This window comes from Carcharodon carcharias, chromosome 15, assembly GCF_017639515.1.
Source record: "Carcharodon carcharias isolate sCarCar2 chromosome 15, sCarCar2.pri, whole genome shotgun sequence".
NCBI classification, from domain to species: Eukaryota; Metazoa; Chordata; class Chondrichthyes; order Lamniformes; family Lamnidae; genus Carcharodon; species Carcharodon carcharias.
In genome coordinates this window covers 47,623,582-47,650,524 of record NC_054481.1, presented here as the reverse complement: position 1 = coordinate 47,650,524, position 26,943 = coordinate 47,623,582, and the positions used below count along the sequence as shown (strand labels likewise).

At 39.4% G+C, this 26,943-nt stretch overlaps 1 protein-coding gene across 2 annotated transcripts in view; it reads right to left on the bottom strand.

The window, feature by feature from the left end:
• Positions 1-9,967: 9,967 nt before the first annotated feature.
• Positions 9,968-26,943, bottom strand: part of gna12a (guanine nucleotide binding protein (G protein) alpha 12a) — a 105,272-nt gene continuing 88,296 nt past the window's right edge. Inside the window, exons 3-5 of one of the 2 annotated variants that reach the window (XR_005945295.1) lie at positions 21,416-21,466; positions 16,222-17,906; positions 9,968-13,628 (exon numbers count right to left, since the gene is read on the bottom strand). Coding sequence is in view for 1 of the 2 variants with exons in the window: in XM_041206241.1 (XP_041062175.1) it covers positions 17,337-17,906; positions 21,416-21,466 (621 nt within the window). In the remaining variant the exon portion in view is untranslated. Of the gene's footprint in view, positions 17,907-21,415; positions 21,467-26,943 lie in introns of both variants that reach the window. The other variant, XM_041206241.1, reaches the window with a different exon arrangement.

Sequence of the window (26,943 nt, the reverse complement as noted above, 5' to 3'; positions counted from 1 at the left end):
ATGGTGTTTACCATCAATCAAAAGACTGAAGAAGCAGTTTGCAGTCCATACCATACCATTGAGATCTTCTATGGAAAAAGGGGTTTAGTGTTTGCCTGGAGGCTGCTGTTCTAGAATATTTGTGATTAAAACCAAGTTTTGGTTCATAGAAAGTGCATGCTTGCCTTTGGAAGCTGACCAATGCTGCTAACTTGAATAATTTTTTTCTGGAAAGAGCCTAAAATTTGATTCATCCATACGCTTGTCCTTCCCTATCCCTGTAACCTCCTCTGCCCTAACATACCAAAATCTCCGCGCTTGTCCAATGCAAGTCTCTTGCACATCCCAGATTTCCTTCGTTCTACCATGGGGAGCCATGCCTTCAGCTGCCATGACCCCAAGCTCTGGAATTCCCTCCCTAAATCTCCTTGCCACACCCATCTATCTGCTGCCCTTCTCCTTCGAGGTGGTCGTGGTCATGGGTTTGGAAGGTGCCGTCTAAGGAGCCGTGGTGAATTCCTGCAGTGTGTACTACCTACAAGATGCACTGTAGGAATTCACCAAGGCTCCTTCAACAGTACCTTCCAAACCCACAACTACTACCACTTAGAAGGTCAAGGGCAGCAGATAGATGGGAACACCACCACCTGGAAGTTCCCCTCCAAGTAACTTACCATCCTGTCTTGGGAATATATCGCCATTCCTTCACCGTTGCTGGGTCAAAATCCTGGAACTCCCTACCTAACAGCACTATGGGTGTACCTACACCACAGGGACTGCAGTGGTTCAAGAAGGCAGCTCACCACCACCTTCTCAAGGGCAACTACGGATGGGCAATAAATGCTGGCCTAGACAGTAAAGCCCACATGCTGCAAATGAATTAAAAAAACCTCCTTTGAATTCTGAAGTCCCCTCACTAAACTCTCCGCTTCCTTTAAGATGCTCCTTAAAACCGATCTCTTTGGCTAACCTTTTGGTCACCTGTCCTAATATCTCCGTTAAGTAGCTCACTCAAAATTTGTGGAGCACTTTGGTACAAATTATGACAAGAAAGATATTATACAACTGCAACTTTTTGTTCTGGATACAGGCCAATCAACCCTCTCAATGATCACAGAATTACTTTTCTGCAGACTGACACACTGTGCACAGGATTTCATGTAACATTCATTTTAGTTGCTGGAGTAATTAAACAGCTCTCTGCAACACCACAACAGTAAGACTTATGAATCTGAGAATAACATCACTATTGATTATACAAAATAACAGATGCTGGTGGAAATTAAATGCTGCAATTCAATTACATTCATGAAACATTCATGAAGCATTCAAGTTTCATTGTGATCAGAATCCAGAACTGAATTAAAGCTTTAATTTCCTTCAAGCACCAATTCTTAATGTCTATATTAATACTGCAGCTCCACTAAGACATATATCCTGGACACAATGTAGAATACAGTGAACTGTTAATACATCACTGTCATATTTCTAATTACATGGAGCTTACATTAATTTGGTTTTAATTTTCAGATGTTGGGGAAGGAGAGTCTTAATTATTTCCTTTAATTTTACATTTTTAACCCAATGCATGTTAGTCAGGATAACGAGGCCTTAATTAAATGTACTAATCAAGCTTGTTTTCACCGTCAGTTGTTTTGTGGCATCTTGCATTGAGAGTCAGTAAGTTGAAAAGCAAGGAACTTGCATTTATATATGGCCTCTTTTGGGCCATGATCTCAGGACATCCCAAGATGGTTTTCACCATTGTTGTAATGTAGGAAACACAGCAGTCAAATTTGTGCACAGAAAGGTCCCTAAAACAGCAATGTGACTAGATAATCTGTTTTAGAGATGTTGGCCAAGGCACAGGGAAGAATGTCTCTGCCCTTCTTCAAAATAGTGCCAAAGGATCTTTTATGTCCATCTAGCAGTACAGAAAAAGTCATAGCTTATCAAGGCATATTGGTAATGTCACTGGACTAGTAATCCAGAGGCCCAGGCTGATATCCTGGGGATGTGGGTGGAATATAAATTCCATTAATAAAAATATGGATGAAACGATCATCGATGTTGGAAATCTGCCATCCTTACTTGGTCTGGCCAACATCTGACTCTACTGCAGTTGGCCTTTGAAACCATTAGGTTCAAGGGCAATTAGGGATTGGCAACAAATGCCCACATCCCATGAAAGAATGAAAACAAATCTCATCAAAAAGACAGCACATCCAACATTGCAGTTTTCCTTCATAATATATTATAATATATTCTGACAGGCTCAGAGCATGGCATAATGGCCATGCCTGGCACACATGATTTGACTACGAGGGCATCCTACTTGGGCCAGAACCTTAAGGCATTTACATACATGCATTTCTGGCAGGAATAATTAGATAACATTCAGGAGCAGGGCTTCTGGCTGGCTTTGCTTTTTGACACTCAAGGACACGGAGGGGAGGCCTATTTTGCTGCCTTGGCACAGACCAGAGATTGAATCTGGGACCTTCCAAGTCTGTATAACTCAAGTTATTCACTGAATAAACTTGGTTTTTTGATGCAGCGAGTAACAATGATTTGGAATACACTGACCAAAACTGATGGTGATGTAAACAGATTCAACAATGTCAGAAAGGCAACTGAAAAGGAGGCATTTGCAGTGGAAGGGTAGGGGAGCGGACCATTGGATAGCTCTTTCAAAGAATTGGCACAGTTGGCTTAATGGATTCATTCTGTGCAAATAATCCATAATCTTGAACATTTTGGGACACCTAATTAGCATGGCACATTTCAGACATGTCCTTCTTCAAGTGCCAGAAACTTTGCTCACCACTTGCCAATTGGTGAGGGGGGGGGGGGGGGGGGGGGGGGGGGGGGGGTGGTTTGGCCCTCTTTCAGCCCTGCCCTTCAATTTAGCAAGTGGTCCAATAGGGGGACAGTAGTATAGTGATTATGCTGCTGAGTTAGTACAGCAGCTGAAGAATTTAAATTCAATTATCAAATAAAATCAAGTAAAAAGTGTGTGTCAGTCATGGTGACCATTCAGCTACTGGATTATTGTAAAAACCCATCTGCTTCATTAATGTCCTTCAGAGAAGGAAATCTGCAGTTAATTGCCAGTCTGGCCAATATCTGTCTCCAGTCCCACTAATGTGGTGACTCATAACAATCTCTGTAATGACCTGGTATGCCAGTCTGCTAAAACAAAGTACAAAAATAAAACCACTGTACAGACCCTCTGGCATCAATTTAGGCATTGGATTCAGACATGACAAAGACGGAGACAACTCTACAAAGTCCTTCTCACTAACACATGGGTGCTTGCGCCAGGATTGGGAGAGCTGCCCCAGAAACTAGACAAGCAATAGCTTGATATAGTCACGTTCACGGAATCATACCTTACGGTCAACATACCATGTTGCTCTATCACCGTCCCTGGGTATGTCCTGTCCCCGGCAGGGCAAACCCACCACATATGGGTATACATATGGCGGTGTAGAATTGAGAGGACGTGGCTGGGGAGCCCTTAATATTGACACTGGACCCCATAGAGTTTCAAGACAACAGGTCAAACCTCAGAGCAAAGCAAAATACTGCGGGTGCTGGGAATCTGAAACAAAAACAAAAATTACTGGAAAAAACTCAGTGGGTCTGACAGCATCTGTGGAGAGGAAGACAGAGTTAACGTTTCGAGTCCATAAGTCATTTGGACTCGAAACGTTAACTGTCTTCCTCTCCACAGATGCTGTCAGACCCACTGAGTTTTTCCAGCAATTTTTGTTTTTGTTTTCAGATTCCCAGCACCCGCAGTATTTTGCTTTGCTCTGAGGTTTGACCTGTTGTCTTGAAACTCTATGGAATCCAGTGTCAATATTAAGGGCTCCCCAGCCACTCCCTCTCAATTCTACACCGCCATATGTATACCCATATGTGGTGGGTTTGCCCTGCCGGGGACAGGACATACCCAGGGAAGGTGATAGAGGAACCTGGGATGTTGACCGTAAGGTATGATTCCGTGAACGTGACTATATCAAGCTATTGCTTGTCTAGTTTCTGGGGCAACTCTCCCAATCCTGGCGCAAGCACCCACGTGTTAGTGAGAAGGACTTTGTAGAGTTGTCTCCATCTTTGTCATGTCTGAATCCAATGCCTAAGCTGATGCCAGAAGGTCTGTACAGTGGTTTTACCTTTGTACTTTGTTTTAGCAGACTGGCTTACCAGGTCATTACAGAGATTATGAGTCACCACATTAGTGGGACTGGAGACAGATATTGGCCAGACTGGCAATTGACTGCAGATTTCCTTCTCTGAAGGACATTAATGAAGCAGATGGGTTTTTACAATAATCCAGTAGCTGAATGGTCACCATGACTGACACACACTTTTTACTTGATTTTATTTGATAATTGAATTTAAATTCTTCAGCTGCTGTACTAACCCAGCAGCATAATCACTATACTACTGTCCCCCTATCTCATGGCCCAGCATATCACTCACTCGACCATTACCATCAAGGCAAGGGGCCAATGCTTGCTTAATGAGGGGTGTAGAAGAGCATGCCAGGAGCAGCATAAGGCTGAGGTGCCAATCTGGTGAAGCTATAACATAGGACTACATATATGCTAAAAAGCTGAAGCAGTGTTCTATAGACAGAAATAAGGGCATCCAATGGATCAGATCAAAGCTCTGCAATCCTGCCACATCCAATCCTGAATATGGATGGGCATTTAAACAACAGGAAGAACAGGCTCCCATAGACATCCTCATCTTCAATAATGGTGGAGCCCAGTATGAGTACAAAAAGCAAGGCTGAAGTGTTTGTAACCATCTTCAGCCAGAAGTGTTGAGTGAATGATTCAACTCAGCATCCTCAAGGTTCCACCATTAGTGAAGCAAGCCCTCAACCAGTTAAGATTCACTCCACATGATATCAAGAAATGGAGGAAGGCACTAGATACAGTAAAAGCTACAAGTCTTGACAACACCAGACTATACTGCTGAAGGATTACACTCCAGAACTAGCTGTGATCTAGCCAAGCTATTCAAGTGCAACTACAACACTGGCATCCACCTGACAAAGTGAAAAATTGCCCAGTTATGTCCTGTCCACAAAAAGCAAGGCAAATCCAAGTGGGTGAATTATTACCTCAGCAATCTACTCAATCAATAAAGTAATGGAAGGGGTTCACCAAAAGTCATGCCAAGTGGTATTTACTCACCAATAACCTGCTCACACTTCTGACTTATGCCTAGTAGGAAAGGCTTTGAGGAGTCAGGAGCAACGTTCCCTCTAAGGTATGTGGCCATGAAGCAATTGGGAATGCACCATGTGGTGCAGTAACAGGTCAAGCATAACTAACAATTCTTGACAGACCTATCTCTTGGAGCACTATAAGGAAATGGGCAGATTCGCTTTAAACAAAGAAAGATCCCTCACTGCACAAATTCCATGCCATGTCATTTGGACTAGACGGGGCTGGAATTCATTGGGGTATGGATGGGAGTTGGGGGAAAAGCAGGTTTCTCCAGCTACAGATTGGTAAAATCCTCCAAGAAAACTTGAGGACCCAGTTGTGCTATGGCGCTACTGTTTCAAGAGACAGCTATTCTTGCGAAGTGTCCTGATGATTTAGTGAGCACTCTGAAAAGAAAAACATGAACAAGTGACAGATGGCCCTTGTGGAGGGACGGTGGTGGGGAAAAATGATTGAAAATAGGATAAAAGGGGATAAAACAATGAATAAAACTGAAAATAAAAAAAATAAAAATAAGTGGATAAAAAATAAAAATGCATATTGAAAAATGGGTGTAAAAAAAGGGGTGAGGATAGAGGAGAGTTCATGGTCTGAAGTTCAACAACTTGTCACTTGTTCATGTTCTTTTCAGAGTGCTTACCCTTGTCCTGCTATTATCACATTCTGCTTTCTTACCTTAATGCCACTATCAGCACTTTTTTTAGCCATTACCAATACCATTAACACTCCCTTTGTCCTTTTGTTCATGACATCTTTGCCAATCTCTTTGCCCCCACCTATTGCTGGCCTTCTATCCAGCTTCACCTGCTCCACCTCCCTTAAACAGCATAAATTTCATCACATTTTTACTTCTCTTTAGCTCTGAAGAAGTCATGCGAACTCAAAACGTTAACACTGTTTTTCTCTCCACAGATGCAGCTAGACCTAAGTTTTTCCAGCATTTTCTGTTTTTATTTCAAGTTTCCAGCATCTGCAGTATTTTGCTTTTAGTATAGATGGAGCAAGGCGGAAGGGCAAATGTTTAAAATTTTAACCAAAAATATTTGGTTACTATGGCTAAGTTTTATCTTTGCCCACATGGTCATTAAGGAACGATGATGAGTGAGCAACTTGAATGAGGAGGAACTGGCATCACTTCTTGGTTTGGCAGTGGAGCATACAAGTTCATAATTGTTTTCAACAGGATGTCAGTCTCTAATGGAAGAAGTTGCACTGAAGCTCAGGCAGCACAGCACATAAAATATTGATGTCGTGATCTAGGCCCAGTCTTTTTCCAGCACAGTGAAAGGTAAGGGGGCAGATTTAAAGTAAAATATCATTATATTCAGCCATTCAGAACTGTAGCAGCTTTCCTATCTCACATTAAATAACGATGAGAATACAGAGAGATTCACTCACGAGGAATGCAGTTACAGCAACTCATTCAATGCTCATATTGAAGGCTTAGTGGGGTAAGTCTTATCAATCTCATGTCATCTATTTCAAGTACCAAGACCCAGGATGCCAATATCACCGGACAGAAACAACCAACAACTGCCAGCTTCACCATTTTTTAAAAAATCTTGTTCAAATAGAAAATTAGTACCAAGTAGAAGTGACCTAGATATAAGACACTTTCAAAGCAAGTTTATGCTATGGTCCACTGGTTGCTTTCAAGTGCCTCAAGTTGTTCAGGTTAAAAGATTTTTCATATCTGAGACAGCTATATCCCTGAACTCTATATAAGCATCAAAGTTGGACCTGTATAATATTTTCAATTGTCTGTTCAAGACTGGCTTTACAAGAGGGAGAAAAAAAAAAGTGGTTGAATTCTCAAACATGCTTTATTTGACCTACTAAACTATTAAGATTTTTCTTTCCTCAATCCCACTTATTTTTCAGTATCTGAGTTGTGTCCCTGGGGCTTTGGATTTACATTTGTGACTCATTATTGAATGTCAGAGTTCAGTGCAAGGCCTGTTAGTCAGCCCTAAGGGGTTACTGTGGGAGATGCAAAGTCATTAGTGAAATCATATGATGTGACTTGTGACTTGCCATGGAAGTGACCCATGTTGGGTTAAGTACCGTAGTTTCTGAAACAGAAGTGATGCTTAAAATTTGATGTTTACTGGAAAAAAAAAGCTGCCTTATTTCTTCAAATGTTATAAAATTTAACCTATGCATTATCATTTGGCTATTCCAATCTCCCTAGGTCATTATACTTAAATTGAATTGAAGGTCACCTGTACAATATAAGTTTTAAATGGGTTGATTTAATGATCCATGAAGAATTAATGGCAAATAAGATGGACAACTTCAATCATTGGGCAGGAACAACTAATGCTTTCAAATCATAAGCCATTTGTAGCACCTAAAGTCTTGGCCTTACAACTCAAGTTAAAAACACAATGGTTCTTACTCCACTTCCCCTGTAACAATGTTAAACACCAATACCTTTTCAGATCATAATGATCTGGTCATAACACAATTTCAGCCTGCCTAGCCAGTAAATTGGGTTCTAACAACTTTAGAAATGACAAAAACATAAAATCCTGGAAAAACTCAGCAGATCTAATAGCATCTGTGGAGAAAAGAAGAGAGTTAACATTTCGAATCCTTATGACTTTTCTTCAGAGTCTGGAAGAGTCAGCTCTGAAGAGTCATTTGGACTAAAAACATTAACTCTGCTTTTTTCTTCTCTCCACAAATGCTGTTCGACCTGCTGAGCTTTTAAAGCATTTTGTGTTTTTGTTTCAGATTTCCAGCATCCGCAGTATTTTGCTTTTATCTTAGAAATGACAAGGCTGCTTTTGTGAAAAACTTGAGGACCCTACACCTGGGTCAAATGCTTTGATTCCCCAAATAATTTTTGCTCTCACCTCTACATTCCCACTGTTCCCTTATGACTTACATTGAAGAGTTCTTGGTTTTCTCAGGTTGCTTCCACGTTTACTTGACTTCATATATCTATTTATATTATCCCATTTGAAGCTACTGATAAGCTTAGTGGATTGATCTAATGCTCTCCTGTGCATACACTTTCATCTTTTAAACTTCTTTTTGGTTGAAGGACCTCTTTTCAAATCAATGACACACCTTCATCTAACTTATAACACTAGAGAATCCTCATAAAAGTATTGCATGCAAACAATGTTTTAATAATACTTTTGATTAAACAGATATTTACTTACAGATATAGTGATCTTCATGCCACTCCCAGTGCTCTTCCGTGTCCACTCACTCCTTGGCGAGACAGTTGGCATGGCTGATACCAAAGCTGCCGCACTTCGTAAATTCAGCCCTGCTCTAAGTGTTTTCACAATTGTGTAGAACCCTGAAAAGTCTCTATGAATTCTTTAGGGGTTCACAGACCCAAGTCTGAGAACCGTTGCTTTAAATGCACAAACTTTGGAACAGTGTCACCTGGTTCCTAGAGGGCAAGAGTCAATACTGTAAAATATCTCAGAAACTGACAGAAATAGGCCATTCAGTCCAAATGGTCTATGCAGGCTAAAAGCAAAATACTGCAGACGCGGGAAATCTGAAATAAAAACAGAAAATGCTGGAAAAACTCAAGCAGGTCTGGCAACACCTGTGGAGAGAGAAACAGAGTTAACGTTTCGAGTCCCTATGACTCTTCTTCAGAGCTGGTCTATGCAGGCATTCGTGCTTGACGTAAGTCAATTCCCACCTAACCCCATTAACATATTCTGTCTCATGTGCTTACCTATAGCTTCCTCTTAATAACTGGAGCAATAGACAATATTCTCCTTGGTTTATTGATATTGTTAGGGCAGATGCCAACTTGAACTGATTCAAATGTTTGGTGCTGATCCCTAGGTGCAAAAAGTGGGAAGCCTCTTACTCCCCATGAATGACATACTTCACCCTGACTTGCACAATCTGAATTGATCAAGCTCCATTAATAATTCCTTGAATTTTGATGATGATTATCAGCTCAAAAATATTCCTAACATCCTGCACCTCAAGTTCAACATCACCAGCATCAAATTCTCTATTCGTTTAGATAAAAACTTTTTAAGATAACAAAATTTTTCTTATATTACTGTGGCATTTCTCAAAGTTGTAGCAATCCTGTAATGGATATCTGATTTATGCTCTTGAGCACAAGAGTATAAAAGAAGAAAACAATTTAACAACAAAAAGTTTAGTTTGCAACTTATGAGAGTTAAACAATGAAGAGGGGGCCTGGATTAAAATATCAGAAAAGTGCAATGCTGTTCTTGTATCCAATGAGTCTTTGGAGAATGAACTAGGTTTGGCTTTATTTACTAGGCTCAGCTATGCTGTCACTAGAAGGCACTAAATGCATGATGCTTTTAGACAAGGGTGGGGGAAGGGGGAGAAAGAGAGCCTACACAGAAGAATTCCAATCAAGTCTTGGAAGTAACACCAGCCATTTCCATTGAGGAATGTGCATGCCCTGGAGAGTCCTAAACAGATGCAGAATTAATGGGGGTGGGGGGAGAGGGAAAGAGGAGAGAGGAAGCATGAGGGGGATGGGGGTCTGAGGCATGAGGGGGTCAGTAACCCAAGGAGTGGGCGGAAAACAAGGGTAAGAGTGAGACAACAGTAGCAGAAATTCAACATGTCTGACCACATAATCTGTTTGATTCATTCAGTACATGCTACAATTCCCACGCCAATTTATTTTTACTGTGTTCAAAATAGCACCATCACACAATGTCAACTTTTAGCATCAAAAGCGAAAGCCAACTTTTTAAACTGCAGTGGATGCATTTTTCAATTTTTTTTATTATCAGGTTGTACAAGAGTTTACACGCTTTCTCAAAATATGTTAGAATACAAAATAGAGTACATAATGTTTTCCAGGTTACACGGTACTTGCAGAGAGACATATAAAGGATGTGGTTGCAAAGGATGCAGGTTTGGTGAGTTGGGACTGAAACATAGTGAAGCTCGTTTCTGGATAAAACTAATATTGCATTCCATGTGTCAAGTGTTTGGCAAAAAAACTATATCCCACTATTCAGCACCTCAAAAGTACAGAATTATACAAATAGAAGACATTAAATACAGGCAACTACACTCCACATAAAGTACACTTTAATATTTATAAAATCATATATACATAAAATGCAATAGAAAGCAATTTGAGCTAAAATACAATTTATACAGTTAACAAAGGCATCAAGTGTTTACATGCTTTGTCTTTATTTCTTTACTTGTATCTAATTCAAACCCTGTGAGTAAAGCTTGATAGTTAGTATTACCGTGTCCATTAAGTATATGAGATGCTAAAAGTGTTTCACTGCGTTGATTCTGTAGAATGATTTTCTTCAAGGAACATAAATGAAATTAAAGCTTATTCTCTAGGGTGTCAGGCAGCAACAGCTAACCCTATGAGCTCTGAATGCCCTTAGCATTTTCTCAATTTGCCCAATATACTAGCAACCACTGCATGATTATGTAAATCAGTCTGGATTAGAAAAAATATACAAAATTAATACTAAATCTTGTTCCTTTCCTTCATATTTTAACTTTTTTTTAAATTTAAAAACTTCTTCCTCTATACAAAGTGGGTTGGGGTAGGGTTATCTTCGATGCACCAATTGCTCAAGCTTGACATTCAGCTACAGAGACATTAGTTATCGTGGAAACAATCATGTTAAAGATAAAGGAAAGTGATTTTTAATTAACAAGTACATAACCCATCTACTTTTATTTTTATAGACTTTGGCTGTATTGCAGACTCTGCAGGTGCCCATCACTAAAGAGAACTCAAGGTTTTACAAATGGAAGCTTTATCTTTCAAATGAGAATATAAAAACCTCGTTTAAAACGGCAGAGGGATTAGGATTAATGTGACAGGTAGGCAAATATCTACAATAGTTATATTATACCTATAATATATAATGAACAACCATTAATTTATCAGTGCAAGATTCCTTTGCATTTTTCAGCTTTCAAGGGGTAGCGAGAATGCTAAGTCTCACCTTGGCTCAATTGGTAGCATAGTCATCTTAGTTGGTTGATTGAAGTCCCACTGCATACAACCAAAATTGACAAGTGTAGTACTGACAGAATGCTGCATTGCCTGAGGTGTCATCTTTCAGAGACTTGACTACTTCTACAGGTGAATGTAATAGATCCTACACCACCATTCGGAGAATAATGGTGAGTTTTTTTTAAATGTCCTGCCAATATTTCTCTTTGAAAACAACCAAAATCAAAATTAAATCAACTGTTTACTCACCTCACTGCTGTTTGTGGCACCTGGCTTTGTGCAAAGTGACTGTCATGTTTTCTAACCTGACAATAGTGGCAATATTTGAAATAGTATTTAATTAGTTGGCACTTTAGGACATCCTGAGGAAATAAAAGGTGGCAAATAAATGGCAAAAGAAGTTTTTCCTGATATGCAAGAACAGAATATTCCTTTAAATAAACGTTGTATGTAGGTGGATAGGGATTTGTGCAATTAAAAAGGCACTCAATATTGAGAGTCAAATATAATCCTGAAACCATGGAAAGAAATTACACACATTTCCAACTGCCTCCTTTATACAGAATCCTGTGCACGCTGCCTTGCCGATTGTTTTCGACCCCTTTTACACTACAGCACAGGACAGGATGTGTAACAAAGCAATTTATGTGCAGCTTATTAGTAAAAATAAAAATTCCAAATAAAAATAAAGCTGCCATCTTTTTCATGATCTATGCACATTAGGATACCAAAATGTGCCATTAGCTGGCAGTCATGTATTCTAGTGCCAATAGTTGTTAACTTTTACCCAGAAATATAATTGTGTTAAAACTGGAGGAGCACTGGGCTGGATTTGGCTTGTACAAATTCAACAACTATTTTGCTCTCATTTTACAATTCTGCATTTACAGGGTTAAAGCAGCATACAGTGTGATCCATTTAGTATTTCAATACAAACATCTATGTATGTACCACATGATGAGCACTATCCTGATTCACCTCAAACTTGCAGGTGAATGACTGAAGATGAAACTTCTCCACAACCTATTCTTCTCTTTCCTGCTGCAAGGCAACTGAGCAAGAACTTTAGACACTGCTCAACCCCAAGCTGATGCATTCCACAGATGATATACTGATTGCTCTGCACAGTTTCTTTACAATATCTAAGCAGACAGTAATTCAAAACCTCCAATTATTGTAATAACATCCAGTCTGTCTAGTGGTAGCTCTCAGGGTCAGATGGCTATGGGTTCAAATCCCGCTCCAGAGACACGAACAAAAATATAAACTGCCACTCCAGCGCAGTACTGAGGGCAAGTTGTACTGTCAGAGGTGCCTTTCTGATTAAATTGTTAACCCGAGGCTCTGTCTGCCCTCTCAGGTGAATGCAAAAGACCCCACGGTACCATTCTGGCCAATATAAATCCCTCAACCAACGTCACTTTAAAAGGAGAGTGTACTGGCTCATTATCTCATTGCTGTTTATGGGACCTTGAGATTTGTAAATTGGTGACCACATTTCATACATTACAACAGTGGCAACACCTTCAAAGTGCTTTGGGATGACCAGAGGTGGTGAAAAGCACTCTCTAAATGCAAGTTTTCTTCTTTTATAACTGGACATTCAGGCTGCATTATTTTTCCAAGTTCATCATATTAGCAACAACTGAGAAGTTAAGAATCCACTCCATTTATCCAACACTCAGCTGCTGAGTGTTGGAGGTTGGAATTCTTGGAGCTCAAGCCTCATCCGTACAATTCAGTTCCAAGATCTATTTGCTGTTAAACAACCGTTCATCCACACCAACCATGCCTCTCAGCATATTAAAATCTAGAAATTAGAATCCCTTCTCAATATTTTCCTCCAGTGGAAGGAGATTACTTTAGCAACTCTGAGCTTCACAACTTAAATCTCTATGTCCCAGAATCACATATCAATTTTCTCTGAACATTCTCCAATACACTGAAAAGTGAGTTGCGTTATCAATGACATTACAAAATTAAAATTGGTTTACATAAAACCTTTAAGATACATGTCAGTCCTTGATTAGTGCTGTTAAGAGCAATCTCGTTAACCAAATACTAATGAACAATTAAATGACAACTCGTTTCCCTCTGACAGATTTGTAAAAAAATTACTGGAGCTCCATTGCAATTCCTGTGAAACTGAACTTGGTGGTTAAAAATCCATCTCTGACTGCATTAAAATGTTCATTTCTATAATGCGGATACAAATTGTGAATTGAAAATACAAATGGTGACATTTGTATTTTCAATCCCAAAGTTTAGTTAACTGAATTAACGAGGCGATACAATTCATAACAAATATCAATCCAGAATAACTTTAAATAATTTGGATTGACCTAAAATTAGACCCAGGAGAGGCGACACAACGGGAGGTTAATTGAAAGAGCAGTATTGGATTGTGCTGGACAAGAAGCTTTGCAACATGCCTGCAAATGATAAACAAATTAAATTTCAAGAGCAGAATTTATTTAAATTTCATGTAAATGCAGTAAATGAAACCTAGCAAAATGTTCTGGAATGAAATGAATGCACACTGAAGTAATAAGATTTCAACTAGGTTCAACTGTTTTTTCTAGCAAAACAACCTGTAATTGGAATCTGCTGCTTAGCAAGTTCTTATGGGAAGTACTTTGGGAAAACAGCTTATACAACTTAAAAGGATCTTGCTGCATGCTCAGAAGCTATGGAATAGAATTTCAGCAGATACTCCCCTGATTACCCACTTTAACTTCGGTGAAATGGTGTAAACTGTCTTTTATGCCAATTCTACAGGGTTTCCACTGATCTTAAGGCAGGAGATGAGAAGAAATCCCACAGAAATTCTACCCCAGGTCATTTGGCTCAATGCCAGCCATTAGCAACTGAAGCTAAGTGGACTTTTGCAGAGGTAAGAGTTTTTTGCGCAGGGAAAGAGAAATAAAACAATGTGGGCATAAAAGGAACAGGAATTTCAAACTATACAATGGGGAGAATAAACTATCTTAAAAACAGCCAATACTACATTGTGCCACAAAACAGTCTGCATCAGCTAAATCAGGCACGGGCCAACAGTGAAGTGCTAGTATTGCATCAGCAAAGAAATGAGTTCACAACATACCAGAGAAGGCAATTGAAAAAGCTGGTACGTGACACAAAGTGTTAAGCAACAGGCCAGTACCAGAGACTGTATCAATCCATCTATCTTAACCATAACAAAAAATACCATCTCGATTCTTGAAAGCCCTAAACTTGCTTTTCATGTCATTTCAGTTTTATACAAATACCCTTAAAAACAAGAATAAGGCCAAGGGAGACCTACACAGTGGAATGACCACCAAATTAAGCCCCCATTATGAATAAATTCTTCTGCCAATAAGGCTGGTCGTCCCAAACAGTTTGTACTGTGCTGTGTAAAAATAGGAGGATTAAACAGATGGTGTAACTATTTACTGTTTTAAGCATCTGGGGACTTGGTAGGAAGGAGGAGGAGGAAGAGAGAAAGAGAAGGGCAAAAAAAAAATCCCTATTGATCCAAAAAGGATCATTTGCCAAGTATGTTTTACTCCGAGTATTTCAAAGGTGGTTAAGTGCACATTACACAAAATACAAATCATGCAAACCTTAAAGCTTATAAATATACACACACCTCATTCTATATAAATTAATTCTGGCTTGTTTTAAACTACATCACGTTCTTCTGGTTCTTAAAGATTGAAACAGTGCAGAGGGAAAACATTTGAACGAGTTCATTTCACAAGAACTTGTTTGAGGAGAAGATGCCACATGCAGGGTAATTCTTTGACTAAGGTCAGTAGACATGAAGATGATTTGAAAAATGGGAAACATTACCAGTTTAAAAAACACGTTTTCACCGGGAGACCTGCTCAAAAGATTTGACACTCTAATTCTGATTTGGTTTAATTTTGCTTAGATTTCCCAGGGAATCTCAAGTCAAGAAAGTTAATCATTGGAGGGGGGAGAAGAGGAGGAGAGAAATTATTTTCCATGTGAAGATCATAGAAAATCAATTCAAAAAAGAAAATTGAAAAATATCTTCCACATTCATTTTAAATAGTCAGTGAAGGATAACGATAAAAAGCAGAAAATATCAACGTGCAGCTGAAAAAGAATGCACTAACAAATTGCATGAGAATCACATTGCATGGGTTGGCAGTTTTGTAGTTTTCAGATGAATGTCACAACTGAAATTCACTGGAAGTTTCTCGAGTTCTGAAATTGATTGGTGAAAATGATTTTAAAAAAGCAACATTTCTTATGATGCACTGAGTACCTGGGCTAATTTTAACATCAGTGTTAAGCCACTCCTTTTAAACAGTTTAACATATTTACCTTTGTTGTGCATTAACCATTTAAAATAAAAATGCCTCTCACAGTGCTGCCAATTGCCTCCAATTGACTTCAATCTCAGGTGAAAACCAGCTGCTCAGGTTACAAAAAAATTAACCAATTATTCAAACTCATCATTTCTACTTTCCTTGTAGCAGGGTAGTTTAAACCTATATGTAATAACCAGCAACAAAAATGAGGCTGAGCGTTGCTGCCTCTTTATTGCTGAAAATGCTTCTTACAGGTTATACCATTTGTTAGACAAATTAGCACTGAATTTAATTGTGATGCTCCATGATAATTTTGGAATTTACTGACCACACTTTAAGTTAAAATTTGAATTTTCAGAAGGAAGTGAAATAATATCTAACAAGTTCAAGATCTAACCAGACAAACTTAATAGTGCCAGTACAAATCTAAACAAAAAAGTGCTTAAAACTACAGATAAGTCAAAGACATGAAACACTCAGTACTTTCATCTCCAATTTGAACCTGCTGCATTTATCCTGTTAGTGTGTTGCATAAGATATTCAATTAAACCAGATATTAAACCTGGAGACTTAGAAGAAAGATATTAGCCATTTTGCGACAGTAAGAAAAAGCCCAAAGTCCAGATACATGAAGGATTTCGAATCAGCTATGCGTACTAATTGTGGTGCTATGAAAAATGTAACTGAAGTCTATGTCACTTACTTCTGTTTTCAAGACTCCTCTTGTAATGCTTAGTGGCAGCAGCCACTTACTTCAAAAGAGCAACTCCACGCCTGTGACTCATTTCCAAAACCAACTGTGCTACAAAAGGGTGCACAGCCCATTTGGATTAAGATTTCATTTGAAAATCTTTACACTGCTGAGAATCTATTTGAAAAACAAAAATCAATATGCAACATGCTAAAGGTTAGTGTGATTTTGACCTGTTTTCAGATAAAAACGGAGTTTTGAACAGCACTCCAGACAGCATGTTTCCATGACTTCATCAAACTTAATTTGTAAGGCATTCTATGAATGCTCTACACACAAGTCAGATATGGCCATAAAGGAATTTTAATTATAATAGCTGTCAGTAACAAACACATTCACAACAAAGCAGGCTGTACCATAAACTCCTGCACTGTCATACTTGATTGTGAAAAGGTTTACAAGAACAATGAAATAAACTGTCATGCCAGGTCCTTTACGTTGCAGTCCCAAATGTCTAGCAAATTAGCACTGCTGTAATAGTAGCCGTTTTTGTAGCTTTTTGCAGCATTCTCCCTGAAAAGCTATAAAGCAAAGGAGGATCACCATTTCTGGGTGTGCCATCCACACTCTCTGCCAAGAGTGACTTCGGACTCCAGATCCTGTTTGCATTTGGCTGTATTAAATAGTTGAATTCCAGGGAGGGCTCGTGTCCATGAAGTAATTTGGATAATAAACTTTCCCTGAAACTTTAATTGATGCAGACTTCCATGCAAGCACCCTTGAGTTGTATGCCATTTTGGTACATGGAGCTCAATAGATTGCAATACATGGTTCAGTCACCCAACTTTACCAAACATAACCAGAAAAGAGGCCTTAGTGCAACAAATGTCTAAAACTATTGTTCACTATTGTTCTGATGTCTGAGCAATTGTATAGAAGTGAAAAGGACACTTATGAGCACTTCCAATAAGATGCTGTCAAGCATCATGTTTTCATGTAATCCATAACGTCTATTTTATACCCATGACCAAAACTATCAGCAACTCTGAGCTCATGAACCCAGTGCTGATGGCTGAGGAAATACCAAAGAGCACAACAAAGTCCAATGATGATCTCACTACATTTCTTCATTGCAACATCACATCTTTCAAATTCTCCTGCAGAATAGTGTCTTTCACTGCATGGAATACAAACCGAATGTTTTCCGTGTCAATAGCTGTTGTGAAGTGGTGGAACAGTGGTTTGGTGCGATCTCGTCGCTTGTTGTTGAAGCATTGCACCAGGTATTTTTGTACATCCTCCAGCTTGTGAGGGTCCCACTCAAAGTTCGGGAAATATTTCTTAATGTTGACGGTTTTCACCTTCCCCACAAGCAAGTCCATTTTGTTGAGGAACAAAATAATGGAGACAGAAGAAAACAATTTGTTGTTTACAATTGTCTCAAAGATATTCATTGATTCTACCAGGCGGTTTGTCCGCCGGTCTTCCATCAGGACTTGGTCAAATTCACTGGAAGAAGCCATGAACAGAATGGATGTAATGCCATCGAAGCACTGAAACCATTTCTGCCTCTGTGACCGTTGACCACCCACATCTACCATTTTGAAAGGAATGCCTTTAATGACAAAATCGTGCTCCACAATTCCTTTGGTGGCTTTTCTTGCAAGCAGGACATCATGTCTGCTGGGAAGATAACTCTGAAATAAAGAAACCAAATTAGAGCATATTGCACAACCAGGTACATTGGTGACCATCACAAATTTTCTTTTACTATCTCTTTTCCTGCCACCCCCAACAAAAAAAAATCCTAAACACATTAAATGTGGAGGAACTTCTGGATTAGCAATACATCAGTTTTAAGATTCTTATTTCACAAGCCCACAATCACAGCAGGTTCAGGCTCCAGCAATGACTGGATACCAGCCAGACATGGAACTGAGCTTGTTTGCTTTTGGAAGAGGGGGCGGGGGGGGGGGGGAAGAAAGGGAACTGCTTGGCAGGTGTATTTGTTTTCCCTCAATTAGGTCCCATGTTAGTGGCATGTTCTACATGTAGGAAAATGATCAAATATCAGTTGCAATGTTCAATGCAAATAACTGCACAAATTTAATTTGATTATCAAAGATGTATAAAGCAGTAAGTGTTCAGGAAATATTTGAAAATGTTCTTCTATGGTGAGATTTGGATACTATCCCTCAAACTTTGAGCAACTCTAATTTACTTAAAAGAATGTGCAAAATTTAATCTGAGTGACAGCAATAATTGCTGGCACCACTTGTGGTGTAGACCAAACAAAGCTCAAAAGGCTCAAGTTGATGTTAACTGAAATCTACTCCAATGTTTCTCAGAGTGATTGCAAAGCAATAATTTTGCCAAGGGGATCAAAATCTGGAGTGGTTTGGGTGTTCTAAATCCAATGATATTATTGCCTTGAGATCACTGTCATGATTCTAATTGAAAACGCTGTAATATTTCTTATTTCAGTACACAGTTTTTAAAAAAACTTTCCCCTCCCTCTGTATCCAACATTAATTTTAAGAACTTAAGGCTGGTGAGAACAGTTTTGGTCAGCTTCACTGCCATTTATTGAGACTAAGCTGATTCCAAATTAGTGATCTCAGCTGGCTGTTCCAAGGCTACAAATTAGCTCCAAATCTGCTGCAGTAAAAACATATACTATATTCTCAAAGATGGGTAAACCAGCAATAAATTGTAGTTTGGTAATGTGAATAGTCCATTTGTAAGCTAATGATAATTATTCAATTTACAGCTTGAATAAATAGACCACTTTAAAAAAAACAACTTTCCATGAGACATGGCAGTGATTTCCAAACCACTCGAGACTGAGAAATCCCGAGCTTGTACTTATGATGTACGACAAAAGCTGGACTGCATTTCTGAATAGCCACAACAAACAATGGACAAATACACTACATAATAAACTGTAACAGCCAATAGACGTGCAGCAGAACTGTTGTGCGTGGAAGAGCAGTTGTATTTCTTGATTGACAGTTTCTATAAGTTCATCAATTGTAGGTGCACTGCCGAAACTGATCATGGAGACTTGAAAATTCAAAAAAACTTCCAACTTTAGGAATTACCATCAGAAGCAAATGACAGCGATCATAGCCAGACAATCTGAGTGCCTTAAATCAGACAGCAACATTAAGAAGTTCAAAAATCACAGGACAGAATCACCACGAAATATTCAACATTAGAAATAAAATATCATGTCGAATCATACAGTACAGAAGGAGGGCATTTGACCCACTGAGTCTCGATCAGCTCACTAGTGCTGCAAACTACTTCACAAACAAATGCATTGAATGAGAAGCAGGCAGAGAATTCCTATGAACTTGAAAGAGTTTGATTAAAAACAGAGTGGCCTCTCCTCTCTTGCCTTTTAACTCTTTCCTTCCCCTTTTCCTCTTCTCAACTCACCCACACCGAAACTCTCCCAGCATTCTTCCCACCCCAAACATCTGAGGTGCAGAGTCCACTGAACTGCAAATATTTGTAGGAAGGCTCCCACAGGTGTTTTATAATGGATTTTAAAGGTATAATAAATACAATTACTAGACTGTTGGAATGTAATCACCTTAGGGTGCAGTTGAGTGCTTGAATAAGGATTCATGGTGTATTGTGGGACCTAGCTGTGAACAAATTAGCTGGTAGGTTTTCACAGAGAATATGACAGCACTGCAAAACTGGCTAATTGTGTAATAATGAGTTTCCTCCTTAATTGTTGGACCTTGGCTGAACCTCAGAGAACAGTCTGGCACCATGACCAGGATTGCGTGCATCATCATCTAAAGGCAGAGGCTACATGATAAAATCCCCTTAAAGAAGTGGGGTTGGTCTTTATGGTTTTCAACTGACTTCCAGCAGATTTGCAGCTAATTTGTAGCCTTGGAACAGCCAGCTGAGATCACTAATTTGGAATCAATTAAGGATTTGACATCAAAGTAAGCCACAAGCAGAAGCAGCATTTGGTTAGAAACTGCTACTTGCCACCAATGGGCATTTCCAGCAAAACCAGCTGCCACTGCAAGCAAACAGGTGAGCAAGAATGGCATCAATGAAGTCATGGATATCTTCTGCAGCTACAAATGAAATAGTCAGCAGTCTTAAGGAGCCAAAAGGTTTCTTGACAGAACCCTGGGTCACGCTAATGACAAATAACATCTGGGGAACCTAATGTTGCAAACTTTGGCATTATGCATTTTTGGAAGTGATAAGCATTTCATCACTCCCAATGTGAACACAAATCCAACTACTTCTGTTCCTACTAAAATAAAAGCAAAATACGGGATGTGCTGGGGATATGTGGAGCGAGGACCAGAGTTTAATGTTTTCCGTAATCAAAAAATATTTTACAAATAATATAGATTAAATATAAACACCAGCCCATAGAGCCACCTGTACAGGCATTTGATTTATTTCAACATCTGCCAGTAATTGGTTTCCCACTTGAAACAGTAAATCCAATTCAAACTAATTAGCATTAAAAGAGTCTTGTGTACATACAAGACATTGGCATAATTGAAAAAGCCTGTTAAATCCTCCCAGACACACCACCCCAATCTCCTTCAACATGATCTCAGTGGAACCCAATTCTTGCCCAATGCTGTCGGTCTACTCCTGCAAGAGATAATTTTCTGGAGGAAGACAGGCAAAGAATTGCAAAGTGGGGATTTTGACAAAGAAAATAGCCTTTCTAGTTTTATTCCCCCATATGGATAAGTACCAACTACGGAATTTGGCTATGAGAAGACTTTTGAGTGTTTGAATAAGGATACATAGGGTGTTCTATGACTGTTGTGAACAAATCAACTGATAGCCTTTCCAAGAATATCACTGCACTCCAAAATTGGTCCATTGTGTGAGACCTTATGAGGCATTTTTAAAGTGTGGTAAGTTGCTACATGCTGGTCTGGTATTGCATGCAAGTTCAAAACAGCAGTGAGAGGGAGAGAAATTCAGCTGGCCCAAAAAAAGCTCATACAGCCAACAGTCACCATTTGCGGACACACCAACCATCATCTTTACGTGACCTTTTCTCCCTATTAATTTGTGTCTTCCACATAATGCAAAATTAAACTTTGATAAATTTTAAATGTATACCCAGTGTAATCTAGCTTTCCAAATTAGCAAAAGTGAATCCCTGATGCTCTGATTGTTAACTTAAAAGTGCATTTACACTCACCAGTTGTCCAATTTGGTCAAGGTTATCCAGAAAATACTTCACAGATTCACCCTGTTGGCAGGAAAAAGTTTTAAAAAAATCATTAGTTCTAATTTCCAAAATTACAGTTCATTCAGACGAGGGGAAAAAGATTAACCACATTTCTCTTAAAGCAGGGTGAACTCAAACCAGGCATCGAATCATTGTCAGTTATGTTGAAAGTCCTTTTCAATAGTGAATTAAAGGGTAGTATAGCAACATCAGTGGGGAATCTTTTAATTCTGAAGTTTATGTAGAAAGCAAAATATCATTCTCAGATTTCATTCAGCAACCAGACTATAAATCACCTCCAAAACTGTTATTCCAACGCTTCAGTTTCAAGTTTGTTACAGTAAAAAGGTCTAAAATCTAAAGAATTGCTACACATTGGATTTATTGCTACTTGTTTTATAAAAATGTATCTTATCTTTTGACCCACAGAACTTCAGTACATCCCAAATCAACCCACACCTCTCAATGAAAATAGCGACACCGAAACATCAATGTTTAATTGTGGGACCATCTGATTCAACAGCAAACATCCACCATTTCACAAAATTTATTTAAACCTATGACCCTTTTAAACTCATTCCTTTTTAAAGAATGAATACAAATTTTACAACAATCTTGTGAAAAACATTAGATTTAAATAAGTTTGTGCTGAGTTAATGTAAATATCAAGTCAAGAGATTTGAAAGCGATTGGTGACGCTGCAGAAAGTCTCCTGCATGGTGACAGCGAAACCGGCTAGAATAAATGCTTCTTGCACTCCAGTAACAAGTTCCCTCCCTCCTGCCCTCGCTGCTTCTATTGTCATACATTGTGTTCTCTGGAGGAGCAGCAAGAATGGGGGGGGGGGGGGGGGAAAGAGAGAGAGAGAGAACGAACCTGTGATTGGAGGAGCTGCAGCAGCGAGTGTGGGAGAGACAGAATCTGTGACTCCTCTCAGGTTCTGTTTCTCCCACACATGCTACTCCTCCAATCACAATACTGCATTATTTCCCCACTCTCAGTGACCTCGCACTTGCAATTGTTCAGCCCTGTTTGAACTAGGGAGGTGGCAAAATCGGATTTATATTTAGAATGGTGGAATTCCAGAATCCAAATGTCAGAAATCTATCAAACGGCAGAAATATCTCACCCCTGCACTTAATTATTGTAGATTTAACATACATATCCTAGCATGAATGGGGCACAGCAAAGTGGTGTGGATGGTGGTTTCATGATCAGAAAATAGGTCCTATTTGGATATCAAAATAAATTTTTAGCAGAAAGTAAGAGTTTTGCAGTTAATATCAACCTCTCAATGAGAGATCCCCAACATTCCAGGCCTACACAGATCCCCTGCCTTACCTCTTTTCCACTATATTGATGACTGCTGCTTCCTGCTCTTACCCTGAACTGAAAAATTAATCAACTTCGCTTGCATTTTTTGTTTTTTCCTTGCCTTCATATAGTTCACTCAGATTCCTCCCTTCCTTGTCTTCCCTATCTCCATTTCTAGGGATAGGTTGTTAACCAATATCTGATAAACCCAGCAACTCCCATAGGAAGCAGAATTAAATCTCCTTGCACCCTATTCTATTGCCTTCATCCCATCCATTCTGACAGTGGCAACTTCCATACCAGTGCTTCCGATAAGTGTTAGTTTATCCTCACACCATCAACAGTCTTGATATTTTACCTCTGCTTTATAGTTGCATTAAGAGTCCTTGACTCATTGTCGAATGGCATGAACTGTACACTTTTTGTATCACCTCCAATATAATCTATTTACTGTATGGTGAACTTCTGTTTGCAGGGGCTGTGATTATAAAAAAGGGTTTTACTACATCAGCAATTGCTTTAGGACAAACAGGTTTATACAGAACAAATGACTCCTGCAGTAAAAAACCTGAGCAAATGAACATCTCATTTACTCTAATATAAGAACAAAAAAACTGCGGATGCTGGAAATCCAAAACAAAAACAGAATTACCTGGAAAAACTCAGCAGGTCCGGTAGCATCGGCGGAGAAGAAAAGAGTTGACGTTTCGAGTCCTCATGACCCTTCGACAGAACTTGCGTTCGAGTCCAAGAAAGAGTTGAAATATAAGCTGGTTTAAGGTGTGTGTGTGGGGGGCGGAGAGATAGAGAGACAAAGAGGTGGAGGGGGGGGTGGGGGTGTGTGGTTGTAGGGACAAACAAGCAGTGATAGAAGCAGATCATCAAAAGATGTCACCAACAACAGAACAAAAGAACAGATAGGTGTTAAAGTTGGTGATATTATCTAAACGAATGTGCTAATTAAGAATGGATGGTAGGGCACTCAAGGTATAGCTCTAGTGGGTTTTTTTTAATTTTAATATATAATGGGAATAGGTGGGAAAAGGAAAATCTTTATAATTTATTGGAAAAAAAAGGGAAGGGGGAAACAGAAAGGGAGTGGGGATGGGGGAGGGAGCTTACGACCTAAAGTTGTTGAATTCAATATTCAGTCCGGAAGGCTGTAAAGTCCCTAGTCGGAAGATGAGGTGTTGTTCCTCCAGTTTGCGTTGGGCTTCACTGGAACAATGCAGCAAGCCAAGGACAGACATGTGGGCAAGAGAGCAGGGTGGAGTGTTGAAATGGCAAGCGACAGGGAGGTGTGGGTCATTCTTGCGGACAGACCGCATTTACTCTTGCCATTATGTTCCTTTCAACCAGGCGCAATTAAAACAATAGCTCAATCAACCAGCTAATATTTAGCTAAATGATTATTGGTCACACTGAGTAGAAAATTTATATTTTTGATGAAAAAATTATTTGCAAAATAATTGGGGAGTTCCAGAAGAATATCAGCACCTCACCATCTATATGGTGAGAAACTGCAGATTTCTAGTGCATGAATCACAAAAGGCTACTTTGCAGGTACAGCAAGTAATTAGGAAAGCTAATAGAGTGTTTTGGTCATTGAGAGGAATTGAATATAAAAGTAGGGAGTTTATGCTTCAGTTGTAGAGGTCATTGGTGATAACACATCTGGAATAATGTGTACAGTATTGATCTCCTTATTTAAGGAAGGATGTAAATGCATTAGCAGTTTAGAGAAGGTTTACTAAACTAATACCAGGAATGGGCATGCTGTCTTCTGAGTGAAGGTTAGACAGGCAAGGCTTGTATCCACTGGAATTTAAAAGAGTAAGAGGAGACTTGATTGAAACATATAAGGTCCTGATGGGTCTTGACAGAGTGGATGTGAAGAAGATATTTCCCCTTGTGAGAGAAACCAGAACTAGGGGTCACTGTTTAAAAATAAGAGGTCGCCTATTTAAGACAGAGACAAGAAGAATTTTTTTTCTCTGAGGGTCGTGAGTCTTTGGAACTCCCTTCCTCAAAAGACTGGAAGCAGAGTCTCAATGTTTTCAAGGCAGAGCTAGATGGATTCTTGATAAACAATGAGGTGAAAGGTGTGTCGGCAGGAGGTTACAGTCAGATCAGCTATGATTCTATTGAATGGCACAGCAGGCTCAAAGGGCTTGGTGGCCTACTCTTGCTCCTAGTTTGTACGTACATTCGTATTCTATTATAACAACAGCTAATCACAGTAACAAAAACCACAATGTGATCTAATTGAGTTTAGCAACTCAATAAACTAATTCCAACAATTATTAATCATGGAGAAAAAAACAAAAAAACTGCGGATGCTGGAAATCCAAAACAAAAACAGAATTACCTGGAAAAACTCAGCAGGTCTGGCAGCATCGGCGGAGAAGAAAAGAGTTGACGTTTCGAGTCCTCATGACCCTTCGACAGAACTGTCGAAGGGTCATGAGGACTCGAAACGTCAACTCTTTTCTTCTCCGCCGATGCTGCCAGACCTGCTGAGTTTTTCCAGGTAATTCTGTAATTATTAATCATGCATGTTTTCTATTCCTGATGCTTCAGCTCTGGGGGCTGAAGTGCCAGACCATTTGTTGGTAACATTTGTCATTTATGCAGACCCACAGTAAAAGACATCAATTCTTATAGATTTATTTTAACTTGTTCCACCCAGCAGAAACAGGACAATTAAAATGGCCTCAGTGGGTTAACAACATTGATCCCACTACTTGCCCACATGCAGCAATTCTAACTTGCTCTAGTGACCCACATAAGTCAGCACTGTTCTTCTTCAAACAAGTACAGGGAGCTCTGATCACAGGGTCACAGTTTGACCACAATTTTAATCCAAGGTCTGCACAGGGAATCCTTCATGGCTTGCCTGCCAGTGACATGAGGAATCAGGGCCAGAAAAGACCCAGAAAGACATGATCATTTTATTATTTTTTGTGTCCTTGCAGGTCAGGAAGAATGTTCATTCAGGCCTCAAAAGCTTACCATTGGCCTCATCTGTCCCCAGGCTTGGGTCTCCTTCTCCCAACGGCGTCCTGACCTTCCTGTAAACCACTTGCCCGAGTGCCAGGGACTGTTCTTTAGGCCTCTTGGTGGCATCCTTTTGATAGCACTTCCCTCTTGGTTCAGACGAGAAGCTGACTATGCTGATGAGATCTGGCTGTAAAAATCTCCCTAACCTTACTCTGTAAAGGTGTTTCGCTATCCACCTAGGCCCCCAACTGCACGGATCTGCCATAATTAAGATCAGCTTTTCAGTTTCTAAAAGGGTCATTTTAAAATGAATCTTCCACTTGAAAGAGTTAAATGCCCAGTCTTGCTCTGCTATAAAAGACATTTGTTGCTCTGCATAATTAGAGTCTGCAAGGAGAACACAAGCACAATCCATTTCAGAACCGTTTCACAGTTAAATTCCCTTGACCTAACTCCTACTATTGCTTCTATTATGTCCCAGACAGGGTGGTTGTGTGGGAGGGCTTGCCTGAAACCTCCCCAAACAAAAAGGCTGATAACCAATTTAAAACCAATCTCAATTCAGTCAGGAAGCTCAATCCATCACTTCCTGGTTCGACACATGGGAAAACCTGAAATAAAATAATTATAATTGGCTACAACCAATAAACTCTTTTCAGTTCAAGGTTAGACTTGTTAAAATTTGTGCCAAGTCCATCTGTTTTTTGCCCTTTTCACTGCTAATAGGCAGGTAGACAACTTGCCAGTGTGTTTGCTGTTCTGGGATGGTTTTCTGATTTTTCTTCCCTCTATCATTAGGATTCAGCTCATATTCAAACTGGTCCACAGCAGTAGGGAAGAAGAAGTGGTATTTCATTTCATCTCACTTTGAAAGCTTGATATAGAAACAACCCTCTACATCTGACTTCCAGTATTGTGAACAGTGCCAGCACTGACTGATCAATGCTCATCTTCAGCATGGTTGCTCAGAGGTCTCTTTGCCCCAACAATGTTGTGACTTCATTCTGACAATTATGAGTTTTCCATGTTTTAGGAGAAGTGCTTCAAGTTAAAATACAAGATATGCAAGCAGTTTCTATTAAACCTGAGATAAAAACAAAAAAACTGCGGATGCTGGAAATCCAAAACAAAAACAGAATTACCTGGAAAAACTCAGCAGGTCTGGCAGCATCGGCGGAGAAGAA